This window comes from Juglans microcarpa x Juglans regia, chromosome 8D, assembly GCF_004785595.1.
Source record: "Juglans microcarpa x Juglans regia isolate MS1-56 chromosome 8D, Jm3101_v1.0, whole genome shotgun sequence".
Classification (NCBI taxonomy): Eukaryota; Viridiplantae; Streptophyta; class Magnoliopsida; order Fagales; family Juglandaceae; genus Juglans; species Juglans microcarpa x Juglans regia.
The window spans coordinates 27,930,735-27,948,947 of record NC_054608.1 but is presented as its reverse complement, the minus strand read 5'-3'; the positions used below and the strand labels follow the sequence as shown (position 1 = coordinate 27,948,947).

General features: G+C 37.0%; 1 protein-coding gene across 2 annotated transcripts in view; it reads left to right on the top strand.

Moving 5' to 3' along the window:
• The first annotated feature begins 9,116 nt into the window (after positions 1–9,116).
• LOC121242636 (PR5-like receptor kinase) overlaps positions 9,117–18,213 on the top strand; it is an 85,123-nt gene continuing 76,026 nt past the window's right edge. Inside the window, exons 1-2 of one of the 2 annotated variants that reach the window (XM_041140551.1) lie at positions 9,117–9,287; positions 11,124–11,177. In XM_041140551.1, coding sequence (XP_040996485.1) covers positions 11,162–11,177 — 16 coding nt within the window. In that variant the 5' untranslated portion in view covers positions 9,117–9,287; positions 11,124–11,161. The remainder of the gene's footprint in view (positions 9,288–11,123; positions 11,178–18,213) is intronic. The other variant, XM_041140550.1, reaches the window with a different exon arrangement.

Genomic DNA, 18,213 nt, shown 5'->3' with positions numbered 1-18,213 from the left:
TTAAAAACAAATCAATCGCCAAGAGTTCAGGCCTACTACACTAAATGTAGAAGCCTAACAATAACATTCTCGATCGCATCATCTTCCTGACATAGCGTAACCTTAACCTCACTTTCAACTCAAGCAAATTAAAATACAACTATAGCAAAATAAATTAAAATACGACAATACAACAAAAATAAAATAGAATAAAACCAACAATAAAATATCATAAGACAAAATGAAGAAAACAATGAAGTAGTACACAATAAAATAATAGAGACAAATAAACTAGCCTACCATAAAATAACATAGTTAAACAAAATAGAGATAAAATAAAATAAATAAAGAAACAAAGTAACACAATAAAATAAAATAAATAAAGCAATTAAAATAATATACTTTAAATTAAATAATTTAACTTACAACTTTAAAATAAAATTTCTGGTACATTACCTAAGTGACATGTGGGTTTACCCAGAGCCAAACTGCTCTGATACCACTTGTGACGCCCCGATTCCCACGTACAAAAAAAACACGGGAATCGTGACGTCAGGATGATGACAACACGGTCACGCATCCCAATGATAGTGCCAAGTGTGTGTACATGCAAAAGTGTACAATAAACAACGCAACAGATAATATAAATAAGTCTACTAAGTACCAGAATTTTTAAACACAAATATTCAAAACAAATCATACTTAAAAAGTTATACAGTCATCCCAAAATATATTAAAAGACAAATACATAAATAACTGATAAAAATAAATATCGATAAACAGGAGCAATCCCAGATCACTCCGCCAACGGAGCCAAGCTTAAGGCTCGTCATCCTCATCTGCATCAAAATCTGCGATACCATAAAATGGTACCACAGGTAAGTATAAACCAAACAACTCTCGGGATAAAAACATATTAATGCAACCAACATGTATTCATATGACAAAATACACTTAGCCATAAAATACTATTTTTTACTGAAAAATGATTATTTCGAACATACGCCAAAATCTCATTTTGGCCTAAAAATATAGTCTTTCATTTTCCCAAAAAATGATTCACACAAAACAAATCATTTATCAGACACTGTAGGCAGGAATCGCAGGCGGGACTCTACCACCATCCCTGCTTACCACTATCCCTACAGTTCCTTTCCACACAATGAATACTTATCAGAGCACTGTAAGCGGGAATCACAGGCGGGACAATACCACCATCCCTGCTTATCACCATCCCAACCGCGTGCACCGTAGGCGAGAATCACAGGCGGGACACAACCACCATCCTTATCGCGTGCACCGTAATCGGGAATCGCAGGCAGGATTCTACCACCATCCCTACAGTCTCTTTTCCTTTTTCTCAAACCAGTCAATCCAGTCGTTTCAAACACACTCAGAATCATTTCACATGAAAATCTAATTTTCCAACAAACACATGAAAATCCAGTTTTCAATAAACACATGAACATGAATGTATGTACACGAAAATCCAGTTTCATTTACAAACATGATCATGCGTGCAATATGCCATGTACATGAACAACGCCATAACAATAACCAACAATGCAAACCAAACACACAACAACTCTGTCCACAATCCATCCGACCCCCGAACTCCTCGGACTCAGTCCGGCATAACCAACCAGTTCACAGATAAAATGAGCTAGTGCAAAAATACATTTAAATCACGAAAGTTCTTTGGAAAAATACTTACAGTGCTATATTATAATTTCCGAAGGATTATAGAGCTGCAAGAAGTGGCAACACAGCCGCAGAACAGTACAAAATGCACTGTGGCCGGGGGTCTCAAATACCCATTTTTCAACGGAGACAATCCAAGACTCGAAATTAATAGGGTAGGGCTTAGAGAGGTCGGTGAAACCAGTGGTGGTGGTGGTTTGCCATGGGTGGCGGCGCAAATGGTGGTTTTAGGCCAAAGGTGTCCAAATCAGAAATGGAGATAGATAGGCTTCACCGATGACGGATCGGAGCTGGGGTTGGGTCCATTAGGTTGCTATGAGATCAAGGATGAAGTGGTGAAGAGATGGTGGCTGGAGGTGGCGCGACGGCGGCGATGGAGCTCAAGATGCGCCGCGGCCTGGAGGGGCTCGTGGGGGCAAACGACGGCGAGATAGGGGCAGAGATTTACGGGGAAGGGTCCCCGGCCGATGGGGGAGAGGTTGGGCTAGGCGGTGTCGCGCATGGCGGCGCGATGGCGGTGGGTTGGGTGAGGAAGACGCGGACGCACGGCGAAGGGAGAAGGAAAGGAACGTCGCGAGCGGGAGAGAGCTGGGGGAAAAAGAAAAGGAAAAAAAAAAAGAAAGAGGAAAGAGGAAAGAAAAAGAAAAGACGAAAAAGAAAAGTGGGGAAAAGAAATGAGGTACAATCCTCACATCTTGGGTCACAGAAAATGATCCTACGAAAATGATTTCAAAACAACAAGTTAAATAAAATAATTTAAACGTAATGATAAAATGAAAATCAAATAATTAAATCCAACAATCAGTTAATTTAAAAAGAAGAACAATTTAATGCATAACAATAAATAATATTAGGAAAACATATCAAATTTAATTTTCACAATTTAAAGATCATAAAATAAACCATTTAAAATATCTGATAAATTTTAAAACAAGAGAATAAATTTTTGAATTAATAAAAATAATCATTCAGTAAAAATACACTAAAATACAGGATGTTACATTCTCCCCCCTTAAAAAAAATTTCGTCCTCGAAATTTATAAGGCCATAAATCACGCTAAAACAGGATACGGGATACAACCAGAACACGCTTGAGACAACATACCATCACCAACGCCCAAAAGCGTAAGTAATGCTCTCTCAAGTCTACTCCCATAGGCAACATACCCCCAGTGGCACATCACGCCCAATATTCCTATGGTGGCTATGTTATTCAAAATCTCCTTTCCCCAAGAACCTTAATACAACATCTAATAAATTCCAATGATTAATAGCTCCATACAATAATCCATGCTAACCTCGATCAACTCATATGCTACAACTTCTAAACCTCCATTGAATTCTACATTTGGTAACCTAATGGCCACTTCCAAGGTCAACCATCAATAACAAATTTTGCACAACCAAATGATTAATCTCCACTACAAGTATCATCTAAAAAAAATTCAAGTCACCACTACTTCATCAAGATCAGCACAAAATCCGAACTCCTAACTACAACCACAAATATCACGCTTCTGGTACGCACTCTGATAATTCGCCACATGCACAAAATTTATGTCCTCATAAAACTAACATCATTGAGTATAAGGTGGCTCTATACCTACTAACCAGAAAACTCTTACCACATTTTGGTAGAAAATATTCTCTTTCCCCAAACCAGGAGTTATCACTCATAGTCCTCAATTAACTCCCGCTATCTTGATCAAAATCAATATTCCGCAAAATACATCCACTATCACAGATAGAAAACCAATATCAATCAACTTCAACATCCCAAATTGCAAACAAGTAACATCACCCCAAAGTACATCTGTCTCATCTACGATAAGGAACATATCTGAAAAGGCTCGATTCCAACCCGACCAACCAAAAAGAGCACCTATAAACTTCTACCCAATAATCTAGAGCCAAAAGCTCATCACCGACATTTAGAATAACATCTAATCTAGCGGTGACTAAACTCATTACGAACCATCATTGACTTCACCAAAATATTATCAAAACCTCCTTGATAACTCGCCCACCTAATTCTACTCCTATAAGCTAGTTAACACAACTAGTTCCTTCAATAGCACATCATTATTAAGTCACATCAATTAATGAATTTATTTTTATAAAATCTCTTTATAATCAAAACATTTCTCAAATATTTTTATTGATTTGTTGTGTTTGGAAGATAATCAAAGCATTCCTCATTCCTTACCTTAAATGCATGGCCAGTATTTCATGCACATCCAAAATTCTCTTCCACCTCCACAGTTCCACAATTGTTTCTTTGTAAGTTACGTTAATGAGATATATATATATATATATATATATATATATATATATATATTTGTAATAAAAAGAAGATAGATTTAAAATATTCATTTCCTTCACTATTAAATTAAAGATTATCTGAAATAATCTCGATCGATCACCTATTAATTCTCCCTCCAAACAAAGTTATGGTCAACTTTGTTAATTCATGTTTCTTTCGTTTTCCGGTCATTGATCGAGAATATGCTGTAATTCAGGCCAGCTCAATGGTAAGGCCATTTAGGCCATTGCCTAAGCCCCCACTCTATGTAAAACTCCCAAAAATAAAAATAAAAATTAACCATTAAATTAAATAAAATCTTAAATAATTTTTATAGTTTTCAATGTGTGCAAGGCCTCATAATACTAAATTTAATATTTAATACAATGAATTTTATTTTTAGATAAGTAATGCAATAAATTATTTGTATTTTAAATAATTTTTTTAAGATTTTGCTAAATTAAGGCACAAAATCTACCCTCATTTTAAGTTGTAAATATAAATTTACAAAAACTATATTTAATGATTTTAAATAAAATCTCATTTTATTGGAAAGTTTAAATATATTCCATATAATAATTTATATTTTATTATATTATAATTATAAATTACTTATTTAAATCTCGCCTTTGCCTCAATTTGTTTTGAACCACACTCGCTGTATGCATCTACAGTAACATTATTAACGTACCGGCCTCATCATCATCGTCTATATCTCGATAAACAGGAGCAATTCCAGATCACTCCGCCAACGGAGCCATGCTTAAGGCTCGTCATCCTCATCTGCATCAAAATCTGCGATACCATAAAATGGTACCACAGGTAAGTATAAACCAAACAACTCTCGGAATAAAAACATATTAATGCAACCAACATATATTCATATGACAAAATACACTTAGCCATAAAATACCATTTTTTCCTGAAAAATGATAATTTCCAACACATGCCAAAATCCCATTTGGCCTAAAAATATAGTCCGTCATTTTTCCAGAAAATGATTCACACAAAACAAACCATTTATCGGACACTGTAGGCGGGAATTGCAGGTGGGACTCTACCACTATCCCTGCTTACCACCATCCCTACAGTTCCTTTCCACACAATGAATACTTATCACATACAATGAATACTTATAAGAGCACTGTAGGCGAGAATCACAGGCGGGACTATACCACCATCTCTGCTTACCACCATCCCTACCGTGTGCATCGTAGGCGGGAATCACAGGAGGGACACAACCACCAGCCCTGCTTACCACCATCCCTATTGCGTGCACTGTAGGCGGGAATCGCAGGCGGGACTCTACCACCATCCCTGCTTACCACCATCCCTACAGTCTCTTTTCCTTTTTCTCAAACCAGTCAACCCAGTCATTTCAAACACACTCAGAATCATTTCACATTAAAAGCTAATTTTCAAACAAACACATGAAAATCCAGTTTTCAATAAACACATGAACGTGAATGTATGTACACGAAAACCCAGTTTCATTTACAAACATGATCATGCGTGCAATATGCCATGTACATGAACAACGCCATGACAATAACCAACAATGCAAACCAAACACACAACAACTCTGTCCACAATCCATCCGACCCTCGAACTCCTCGGACACAGTCCGGCATAATCAACCAGTTCACAGATAAAATGAGTTAGTGCAAAAATACATTTAAATCACGAAAGTTCTTTTGAAAAATACTTACAGTGCTATATTATAATTTTCAAATGATCAAAGAGCTGCAAGAAGTGGCAACACAGCCGCAGAACAGTACAAAATGCACTGTGGCTGTGGGTCTCAAATACCCATTTTTCAACGAAGACAATCCAAGACTCGAAATTGATAGGGTAGGGCTTAGAGAGGTCGGTAAAGCCAGGGGTGGTGGTGGTTTGCCGTGGGTGGCGGCGCAAATGGTGGTTTTAGGTCAAATGTGTCCAAATCGGAAATGGAGATAGATAGGCTTCACCGGTGACGGATCGGAGCTGGGGTTGGGTCCATTAGGTTGCTATGAGGTCGAGGATGAAGTGGTGAAGAGATGGTGGCTGGAGGTGGCGCGACGGCGGCGCGACGGCGGCGCTGGAGCTCAAGATGCGCCGCGGCTAGAGGGGCTCGTGGGGGCAAACGACGGCAAGATAGGGGCAGAGATTTACGGGGAAGGGTTGTCGGCCGGTGGGGGAGAGGTTGGGCTAGGCGGTGTCGCGCACGGCGGCGCGATGGCAGTGGGTTGGGTGAGGAAGACGCGGACGCACGGGGAAGGGAGAAGGAAAGGAACGTCGCGCGCGGGAGAGAGCTGGGAGAAAAAGAAAAAGAAGAAAAAAAGAAAGAGGAAAGAGGAAAGAAAAAGAAAAGAGGAAAAAGAAAAGTAGGGAAAAGAAATGAGGTCCAATCCTCACATCTTAGGTTACAGAAAATGATCCAACGAAAAAGATTTCAAAACAACAAATTAAATAAAATAATTTAAACGTAATGATAAAATGAAAATAAAATAATTAAATCCAACAATCAATTAATTTAAAAAGAAGAACAATTTAATGCATAACAATAAATAATATTAAGAAAACATATCAAATTTAATTTCCACAACTTAAAGATCATAAAATAAACTATTTAAAATATCCGATGAATTTTAAAATAAGAGAATAAATTTTTGAATTAATCAAAATAATCATTCAATAAAAATACACTAAAATACGGGGTGTTACATTCTCCCCCCCTTAAAAAAAATTTCGTCCTCGAAATTTGTAAGGCCATACATCACGCTAAAACAGGATACGGGATACAACCAGAACACGCTTGAGACAACATACCATCACCAACGCCCAAAAGCGTAAGTAATGCTCTCTCAAGTCTACTCCCATAGGCAATTCCATCATACTCACATTAGTCCCCCAGTGGCACAACACGCCCAATATTCCTATGGTGGCTATGTTATCCAAAATCTCCTTTCCCCAAGAACCTTAATACAACATCCAATAAATTCCAATGATTAATAGCTCCATACAATAATCCATGCTAACCTCGATCAACTCATATGTTAAAACTTCTAAACCTCCATTGAATTCTACATTTGGTAACCTAATGGCCACTTCCAAGGTCAACCATCAATAACAAATTTTGCACAACCAAATGATTAATCTCCACTACAAGCATCATCTAAAAAAAATTCAAGTCGCCACTAATTCAACAAGATCAGCACAAAATCCGAACTCCTAACTACAACTACAAATATCACGCTTCTGCTACTCTGATAATTCGCCACATGCACAAAATTTATGTCCTCATAAAACTAACATCATCGAGTACAAGATGGCTCCATACCTACTAACCAGAAAACTCTTACCACCTTTTGGTAGAAAATATTCTCTTTCCCCAAACCAGGAGTTATCACTCATATTCCTCAATTAACTCCTGCTGTCTTGATCAAAATCAATATTCTGTAAAATACATCCACTATCACAGATAGAAAACCAATATCAATCAACCTCAACATCCCAAATTGCAAACAAGTAACATCACCCCAAAATACATCTGTCTCATCTACGATAAGGAACATATCTTAAAAGGCTCGATTCCAACCCGACCAGCCAAAAAGAGCACTTATAAACTTCTACCAAATAATCTAAGCCCAAAAGCTCATCACCGACATTCAGAATAACATCTAATCTAGCGGTGACTAAACTCATTACGAACCATCATTGACTTCACCGAAACATTATCAAAACCTCCTTGATAACTTGCCCACCTATTTCTACTCCCATAAGCTAGTATTAACACAACTAGTTCCTTCAATAGCACATCACTTTTAAGTCACATCAGTTAATGAATTTATTTTTATAAAATCTCTTTATAATCAAAACATTTCTCAAATATTTTTATTGATTTGTTGTATTTGGAAGATAATCAAAGCATTCCTCATTCCTTATCTTAAATGCATGGCCACTATTTCATGCACATCCAAAATTCTCTTCCATCTCCACAGTTCCACAATTGTTTCTTTGTAAGTTACGTTAATGAGATATATATATATATATATATATATATTTGTAATAAAAAGAAGATAGATTTAAAATATTCATTTCCTTCACTATTAAATTAAAGATTATCTGAAATAATCTCGATCGATCACCTATTAATTCTCCCTCCAAACAAAATTATGGTCAACTTGTGTTAATTCATGTTTCTTTCGTTTTCCGGTCATTGATCGAGAATATGCTGTAATTATTTGTATTTTAAATAATTTTATTTTTAGATAAGTAATGCAATAAATTATTTGTATTTTAAATAATTTTTTGTAAGATTTTGCTAAATTAAGGCACAAAATCTACCCTCATTTTAAGTTGTAAATATAAATTTACAAAAACTATATTTAATGATTTTAAATAAAATCTCATTTTATTGGAAAGTTTAAATATATTCCATATAATAATTTATATTTTATTATATTATAATTATAAATTACTTATTTAAATCTCGCCTTTGCGTCAATTTGTTTTGAACCACACTCGCTGTATGCATCTACAGTAACATTATTAACGTACCGGCCTCATCATCATCGTCTGTATCTCTCACCTCACCCGCTTTCCTTACAAACATGGACGCCCCTGCATATTTCTCTACATCTCTACTTTCCATCCTCCTCATCTCCTTCTTCATCATCTTAACAGTACTAACTACACCATCTTACTGCATCGACGATGATTCCTCCTTCGTGGAGTGCGGGTACTGAATTTGAAGAGCTAAAGTTCCGGGTACTGAATTTCAACCAGAGTACAAACAATATGACCATTGCAAGAATGGACCTCTTGGAAAATCTTTGTCCTGAGAAAAAGCTGACTTCCGCTTTGAATTACACCTTGTATGATTATACTTCAACCATTCAGAACCTAACTTTATTCTATGGCTGCCCTCCAGCCATACTGTCCATTTCGGCCGGCAAAATATTTGAATGCAGCCCAGGAGTTTTGAATAATGGTTATTTCGTAGGCTACTCTTCGTCCAGTATCAATCTATCTATATTTAATGAATTATGTGATGCTACTATGAAAGTTCCCATTTTCAAAACGACTGCTTTCAATGAAGTCCCTCATGTGGGTGGAGCAGCAGTACCGTTACTGATGAAAGTTCTGAAGGAACGGTTTGAGGTGGAATACGATCGATCGTTGCTGGTTGACTGTGGTGGGTGTGAGCACTCAGGTGGGAGATGCGGCTCTAATAGCCGCCCCTCCCAGTTTGTCTGCTATTGCCGTGACAGAGTTCAATTTCTTAATTGTGGTCCAAACCGAAACGACTCAAAATCAGTCGGTAAGCACATTTGTTTCTCTGCTCTCTCTCCTCCCCTTTCAATTGGATATGAGTTTTGCTGTGGAAATTAGGTATAGGGCACACGATATACGTAAATAATGGCATATATATTTAAAGTGTATATACCATTCATTAAGAATAGAATGGTATATGAGAACGCTGCAGCAACCAATTGAATCAACCATCAAAGAAGCATCAGAGAACTGCAAAATTCTAATTAGTCAGCCCTTCTATATGCAGATCAAAGGAAATTATATATATCATGATTTGTGCAAAGCTAGAACTTCATGTGGCAACTAGTGATATTGTAGTACCACTCAAAACTCAATTAATCATCGCTATATAGAAAACATTAAAAACGATGAAATTAAATAAGGTAAAGAGTAGATCAGTTAGGATTCAAACTTAGGACCTGATCATCTGCTCTGATCATAACATGTGAATATATCACCATTTGTTCTAAAAGTTTAAGCTGATAGTAAGTGGTAAATTTTTTTATTTAATTTATATTTTGATAATGAAATTTGAAGCTCTAATGGGCACACCACATGCAAATCATGCTTTAATATCTCACAGCCAGCTTTATCTGGTCAACATTCAAAGGAAGGAAATGGCTAGGAGTATTCAGCCCACACCCTCGTTTACGTCGAACACATTCCAGCTTTGAGTCAATATAAGACTACTACTTTGAATGTTTTTTTGTGATCTTACCAATTAGTCCTCATGATCGATCGATATCATGCGATGAAAAGCAACCCATGGTTCGTAAGTATGAGATCAGTCATGATAAATGATTAACAAGTAGTAAAATTTCTTTCCATTAAAGATCAGAGAAGATTTCGTAGCAAATTATTAGAAAATCGAAGGTGAAGGCCGTTTATTTATTTATTAATGAGAAGGATGAAGAAATCAGGTTCTATTGGCAGATCATGACCATTTTGAAAATAGATTTGGTACTCAATTTTTAAAAGAGGATTGCTACATCTACAAAGAAATTATATAAAAACAATCTTAAAAACTGACGTGGCTTCATCTGATCCATTAAATCTACTTTATAATAAAAATAATTTTATAATCTAACGAGTCAAATCAAGTCATATCAGTTTGTGGGATTGTTTTTGTATAATCACATTGTGGCTAGAGTATTTCCCTTTTTAAAATGCAGATTTAATTTTCAAATTGGCATATTGGTATCAAGTTATGCTAGCTGCTAATTAATTAACTGATCAAACACAGAAAATTTTAACAAGTTCTTGGAAGACAGTTCTCTTTTTTCCTCAACCAAAGTCATCCAGTCTTTATCATTTCAGCATCACTCATATCTGTCTGGGACGGAATTGCAAATAACATTGTGAGAGGGGCAATTATATAAATATAAATATATATATATATATAACATATGCATGTTTGCAGCTTATGCCTCATGCATTTGTTTGATAAGTAAGGATCTTAATTAGGAAATTCATAATGTGCCGTATTAATGAGTAGCATACTTTAAGGACTATTCTCAACATTCGATCGCATGCCATGTTATATAATAGATCAGTAATGTTATACATCACACTTTCATATCACCTCATGATGAGCAATGTCACCTTATGATTTCACCCTTAATTAGTAATGATCTGAATTTGAAGAGCTTTAGCTCATGCTGTTTTTTTTTTTCCTTTTTTTATTAAAAAATAAAAACTTATTGCTATGAAATCTATATATATTTGAAATTTGTGTTCTTGTTCAATATTGTTCGATTTCAAAGAATGTCAATTTGGATTTGTTAGGTTTTCTCAGCTTAAATGGTTTAAACTTTCGAATAAAATGGCATATTCTCCTTTGCAGCTTTTTATGCAGGTCGAAAGGACAGAAGATCCAAAGTGATGACAATAGCATTTGGTAAGATACCTCTTCACCCTAGTTTCTTTTCGAGATCAATATGCAATACTTGTTTGGACTGCTTACAAAACTCAAACAAGTCCATTAGGAGTTGGTGTTTTGTTTCTTTAGTGCATATATAAGCTTTATAAATTCCTTTCTTCACCATTCCCAAGGTCTGGCTAATGAACACCCCTTAAAATTTATTTCAATATTACAGATATAAGGCTCCTCTATTGGAAAATTCTTGAAACTAGCGCAATGACAGTTCATACTTTTGCTTTCCATCGTTTTTGTTTTTAACCTATTTCATGTTCCAAGGAGGCTTTCTGTTTGTGTGGCGCCCCCAATCCCCCTTACATAAATACACAGGGATCGAGACGCCAGGATGGTGACAACACGGTCACACATCCCAACGAAGTGCCAGTGTGTGTACATGCAACAGTGTACAAATAAAATAACGCAGCGGATAGTCAACTAAGTACCAGAATTTATTTACAATCAAACATCAGTAAAAATTTAAATAGCAGTTATACAGTCATCCATAAAAATATATTACAATAGTTTTCAAATAAACAAACGAGTGATCCCAGATCACTCCTCGGGCGGAGCCGTCTCCTCAGGCTCGCCCTCCTCCTCCTCATCTGCATCAAAATCTGCGTTACCACAAAATATTATCGCAGGTAAGTATGACCCCAAATAACAACGTAATATAAAATACATTAAATGCAACTAACATGCATGCACATGATGAAATATGCATTTTTCCACAAGACATCATTTTCTCCGAAAATGATAATTTTTCAACACATGCCAAAATCCCATTTTGGCCCAAAATATCTGTAAAATATTTTCCCAAAAAATAATTTACCAAGAAATCCAACTCGCACTATTTTCCCAGAAAATAGTGCATTAATTCCAAATGCACCATGGCCTCCCCTATGGACCATCCGCACGTCCTGGCTTCGTAGCGGTGCTCAGGTCCTCGCCCAGCGCGTACATGGCCAAGCACCCACACTACGCAACGAGCGATGCCCAGTTCCGCGCCCAGCGCGTACCTTGCCAGACATCCTCTAGTCCTCGCCAGCAGAAGGACCACGGAGTCAGCACGAGACCATCTCGTCCGATCCCATTGTCGCCCGGCGACAATCCAGGGGACGTTACTCAGTATATTCCGCTCCCGAGTAACCAGAGGAGCTCCACCGAGTTAATACCCCATCTCGGCTTGGGGTCGTGATACACACGCATCCAAAATCCATTCTCACATGAAAACCCAGTTTTCAAAAACACATGAACATGAATGCAATACACGAAAACCTAGTTTTCTTTACAAACATGATCATGCATGAAATAATGATATGAACATGCACCAACACTGATCCAACATCCATCCAGAACCAATCCCAACAAATCTAATCAAAACAACTCATCAACAACCAAACCAAATAAACCAAACCAACCAAACAACTCCAATCACAAATCCATCCGACCCCTGAACTCCTTGGACTCAGTCCGGCATGCCAAAAATACAGTGAAATGGGTTAGTACAAAAATACATTTAAATTACGAAAGTTCTTTGGAGAAATAGTTACAATGCTATAAAGCAATTTCCGAAGGATCACGAAGCTGCAAGAAGTGGAAAAATAGCTACAGAACAGTGTAAAATACACTGTGGCCGTGGGTCACAGATACCCACTTTTCAACGAAGACAAACGAAGAACCAAAAATGACAGGGTAGGGCCTAGGGAGGTCGGTGAAGCTAGTGATGGTAGAGGTTGGCCGTGGGTGGCGGCGCAATGGGCGGTAGAAGACCAAAATACCCAAATCGAAAATGTAGATGGTGGAGCTTCACCGGTGGCGGATCGGAGCTGGGGTTGGGTCCAATGGGTAGCCAAGAGGTCGAGGATGAAGTGGTGTGAAGATGGTGGCCGGAGGTGGCGCGACGGCGGCGCAGTGGTGCATGGAACGCCTCGGCTTCAATGGGTTCGTGGTGGTTAACGGCGGCGATGGAGGTGCTGGAAATGGAGGGGGGTGATCGCCGGCGGCAGGGGGAGCGGAGGAGCCGGGCGGTGTCGACCACCGCCGGTGCATGGCGGCGAGCTGGGGGAGAGATGAATGCACGGCGAGAGAGAGAGAGAGAGAGAGAGAGAGAGTGTGTGTCGAGCGCAGGAAGGCCAAGAGTGGAAGAAAAAAAAGAAAAAGAAAAGAAAGAAAAAAGGAAAAAATAAAAAGGAGTAAAGAAAAAGGAGTAAAGAAAAAAGAGGAAAGGAAAAAAAAATGTAGGGAAGAAATGAGGTCCAATCCTCATAACTTAGGTCACAAAAATGATCCAATGGAAACGATTTCAAAATCACAAGTTAAATAAAATAATTTAAACGTAATGGTAAAGTGAAATTAAAATAATTAAATCTCACAGTAATTAATTAAATATGAAAAGAAATTTAAATGCATAACAATAAATAAAAATTAAGAAAGCACATAAAAATAATTTTCAACAAATTAAAATCATAAAAATAAACTCACTAAAAATCCAACCAATTTTAAAATAAGAGAATAAATTTTGAATCCATAAAAATAATTCCTTCAGTAAAAATACACTAAAATACGGGGTGTTAAATTCTCCCCCCCTTAAATAAAATTTCGTCGTCGAAATTGGCAAGGTCAACATTAAGACTAAGACAGGAATAAGATTCAACTAAGAGCAGACTAAGAACATACCACCAAAATAGTCCGGCAAGGCCACTCTATAAGCAACAAACCCAACCTTCTCTACGATCTGAAAAAAGGCCAACATATCTTGGGCTAAGTTTTCCTTTCTTATTAAAGCGTTTAACGCCTTTCATAGGAGAGACTTTAAGATAAACCCAATCACCTACTTCAAAGGATAAGTCTCTTCTTCTTGTATCTGCGTAACTTTTCTGGCGACTTTGGGCTTCAGCCATCTTCTTCCTGATAACTGAACTTGTTCCTTCATTTCTTGAATTATCTCAGGCCCAAGCAATTTGTTCTCACCAACTTCATCCCAACATAAAGGCGATCTGCACTTCCGTCCATATAAAGCTTCATACGGGGCCATCTGAATGGAGGAATGAAAACTGTTATTATAAGAGAACTCAATAAGCGGTAAGTGATTCTCCCAACTTCCTTGAAATTCCATGACACAAGACCGCAACATATCCTCCAGAGTCTGAATAGTACGCTCTGATTGGCCGTCCGTTTGAGGGTGATATGCAGTACTAAACTTCAACTTAGTGCCTAAAGCTGCCTGCAAGCTCTTCCAAAATGGGAGGTGAACCGCGGGTCTCGATCTGACACAATACTCTTGGGTACTCCATGCAAACGTATTGTCTCCTTGCCATATAATCGAGTCAACTTACCCAAAGAGTCAGTATTATTAATGGGCAAGAAATGAGCACTCTTTATCAACCAATCAACAATCGCCCAAATTGAGTTCTTCCCACTAGGAGTCCTCGGCAACCCTACCACAAAATCCATAGAAATATCATCCCACTTCTACTCTGGAATAGGGAGAGGTTGAAGTCTACCTTGATGCTCAACCTTAACTAGACGGCACGTGGTACATTTCTCAATGAACATGGCATTATCCAACATACTCATTTTAGTCCCCCAATGACACATCACGACCAGTATTCCTAGAGTGATTGCTATCCAAAAATCTCATTTCCTCGAGAACCTTAATACAACATCCAATAAATTTCAATGATCAATAGATCCATACAATAATATGTGCCAACCTCAATCAACTCCTATGCTCCAACTTCTAAACCTTCATTGAATTCTACTTTTGGTAACCTAATAGTCACTTCCAAAGTTAACCATCAATAACAAATTGCACAACCAAATGATTAATCCCCAATTACAAGTATCTTGTCAAAATTCAAGTCACCATTAATTCTTCAAATCAGCACAATCTGAACTCCTGACTACAACAAAAATACCACGCTTTTGCTGTGCACTCTGATATTCACCACATGCATAAAACTTATGTCCCATGAAACTAACACCATCGAGTACAAGGTGGCTCCATTCCTACTAACCAAAACTCTTATCACAATTTGGTAGAAAAAATACTCTCTCCCAAAACCACGAGTTATAACTCAAATTCCTCGATTAACTCCAGCTGCCTTAATCAAAATCAAATTCCATAAAATACACCCATGATCATTGACAGAAAATCAATATCAAACAACCTCAACATCTCAAATTGAAAATAAGCAACTTCAACCCAAAATACATTCATTTCCTCTAAGATAAGAAACATACTTTAAAAGACTCAATTCCAACCTAGCGAATCAAAAGAGTGCCTAGAGACTTCTACCTAACAACCTAAACCCGAAAGCTCACCATCTACATTCTAAACAACATCTAATCTAACGGTGACTAAACTCACAACGAACCACCATTGACTTCACCAAAACATTAACAAAACCTCCTTGGTAACTCGCCCAGCTACTTCTACTCCTATAAGCTAGTATTAGCACGACTAGCTCATTCAATAACACATCACTATTAAACCTCAAGGCAAGCCCTACTGCTCAAATCATCAATCCACCAAAAGCTAATGCAAATCACCCAAGGATTCTAATACTTGATTAACTCACATACTTGATCATATTATTCATCACTAATGTCTAAACTTCAACTTCCAAGATATTATCATACACCAAATATGACGACCCATCAATCTCTCTTCAAGTTAAATAACAATGTCCTTAATTCAACCAACTGGATGCTCAATCTCCAAAGAAAGTATAACCTCAAAATTTAAATTTCTAGGTAATCTCAAGTCACAATTAATTCCTGAAGATAATCACAATAACTATTCCCAACCATGATTCATTGAGTAACCCACTTCAATTGCACACTTCGATCAACTCACCAAAAACTCCAAGCCAAGGTCTCTTGAATTACTACTATTGTGTCGACTCCTCTTCCACACCAACCAAAACCACTTCTTCCAAACCAAATGAGACTAGGACCTATACTCTCCGAAATCCATAACCATTCACCACTACTACACATCAATCTTACGCTCCCTTAGCCAAAACCAATAATCCTCCAAACGTGCAGGTGATCATCATAACCATATCCATCATTAGACCTACATCCTCGAAATCAATAAGAATCATTTCCTATATCCGTACCATCTATTATCCTTAAAATTGATATAAATTAAATCCTCAACTTGACACTGTAACCTCAAGCTAAAAACAATCATTAACCGAACTAGATCAACATCTTCCATCTCCAAAGAAATTCTCCCCTAAAAAATTCTCATATCAGTAACTCAACTCTCATCAGTCCTATTTTAATTCAGCCCTTCAACTCTGCAATTCTGAAACCTTAACCCAGATATAAATCATTTCCTGAAATCCTCAAGATCGATGATCTTAACTCTAAAACATTCGCCTTATAAAACTTGTAAATTCTAAAACCCCAAATGTTATCAAATTGTTTATCGAGGTCGACAAGATCAAAAACTTTTAATCTAAGTAATCCCTTAATTGCTTGTTGAACCTACTACCTTGAAGCCCATAAACTTATTTCCTAAAAACTATGGGGCCACAAACCTTAGATGAACTTCTCATAAATCTAACATTGACATTCGTTGAACTTACAACCTCCTACCCATAGACTCACTACATAAATTCTACAAAACCTAAAACCTCAATTATCCTAAGCAATTAAAAACTATTCCCCTCCTTAGCAGCAACTTGAGTACCTAATCCAAAGAGTTTACCCAGACCCTGATATTCGAGCCTTGATATTAAAACAACCAATCACCAAGAGTTCAGGCCTACTATACCAATGTTTAAGCCTAACAATGGCCTTCTCAGTCGTACCATCTTCCTGTCATAACATAACCCTTAACCCGCCTTTCAATTTCGAACAAAACACAATAAAATAAAATTCCATAAATAAAATAACATACGACAAAATGCATAAAACCAATCAAGTAGTTCACAATAAAATAAATAAAACAATAAAATAATCCGCCATAAAATAAAACAATTAAATTAAAATGACATACACTAAAATAAATAAACAACAAAATTATTATACAATAAAATAAATAAACAACAAAATTATTATACAATAAAATAAATAAAGCCAATAAAACCATACTCAACCAAAGGTAAACACTAACTAAAGCAATAAAATAAAATAAATCAAACAACATCAATTAAAATAAAATAAAATAGCAATAAACTCATAATATAAAATAAATAACTTAACTTACACCACTTAAACAAAAATTTTATTATTTTAAAATAATAATAAAAATAATTTTCTGGTAAATCCTAAGGGACATGTGGTTTTACCCAGAGCGAACTACTCTGATACCACCTGTGGCGCCCCCAATCCCCCTTACATAAATACACAGAGATTGAGACGCCAGGATGGTGACAACACGGTCACACATCCCAACGAAGTGCCAGTGTGTGTACATGCAACAGTGTACAAATAAAATAACGCAGCGGATAGTCAACTAAGTACCAGAATTTATTTACAATCAAACATCAGTAAAAATTTAAATAGCAGTTATACAGTCATCCATAAAAATATATTACAATAGTTTTCAAATAAACAAACGAGTGATCCCAGATCACTCCTCCGGCAGAGCCGTCTCCTCAGGCTCGCCCTCCTCCTCCTCATCTGCATCAAAATCTGCGTTACCACAAAATGGTATCGCAGGTAAGTATGACCCCAAATAACAACGTAATATAAAATGCATTAAATGCAACTAACATGCATGCACATGATGAAATATGCATTTTTCCACAAGACATCATTTTCCCCGAAAATGAAAATTTTCCAACATACGCCAAAATCCCATTTTGGCCCAAAATATCCGTAAAACATTTTTCCAGAAAATGATTTACCGAGAAATCCAACTCGCACAATTTTCCCCGAAAATAGTGCATTAATTCCAAATGCACCATGCATTAATTCCATATGCACCATGGCCTCCCCTATGGACCATCCGCACGTCCTGGCTTTGTAGAGGTGCTCAGTTTCACGCCCAGCGCGTACA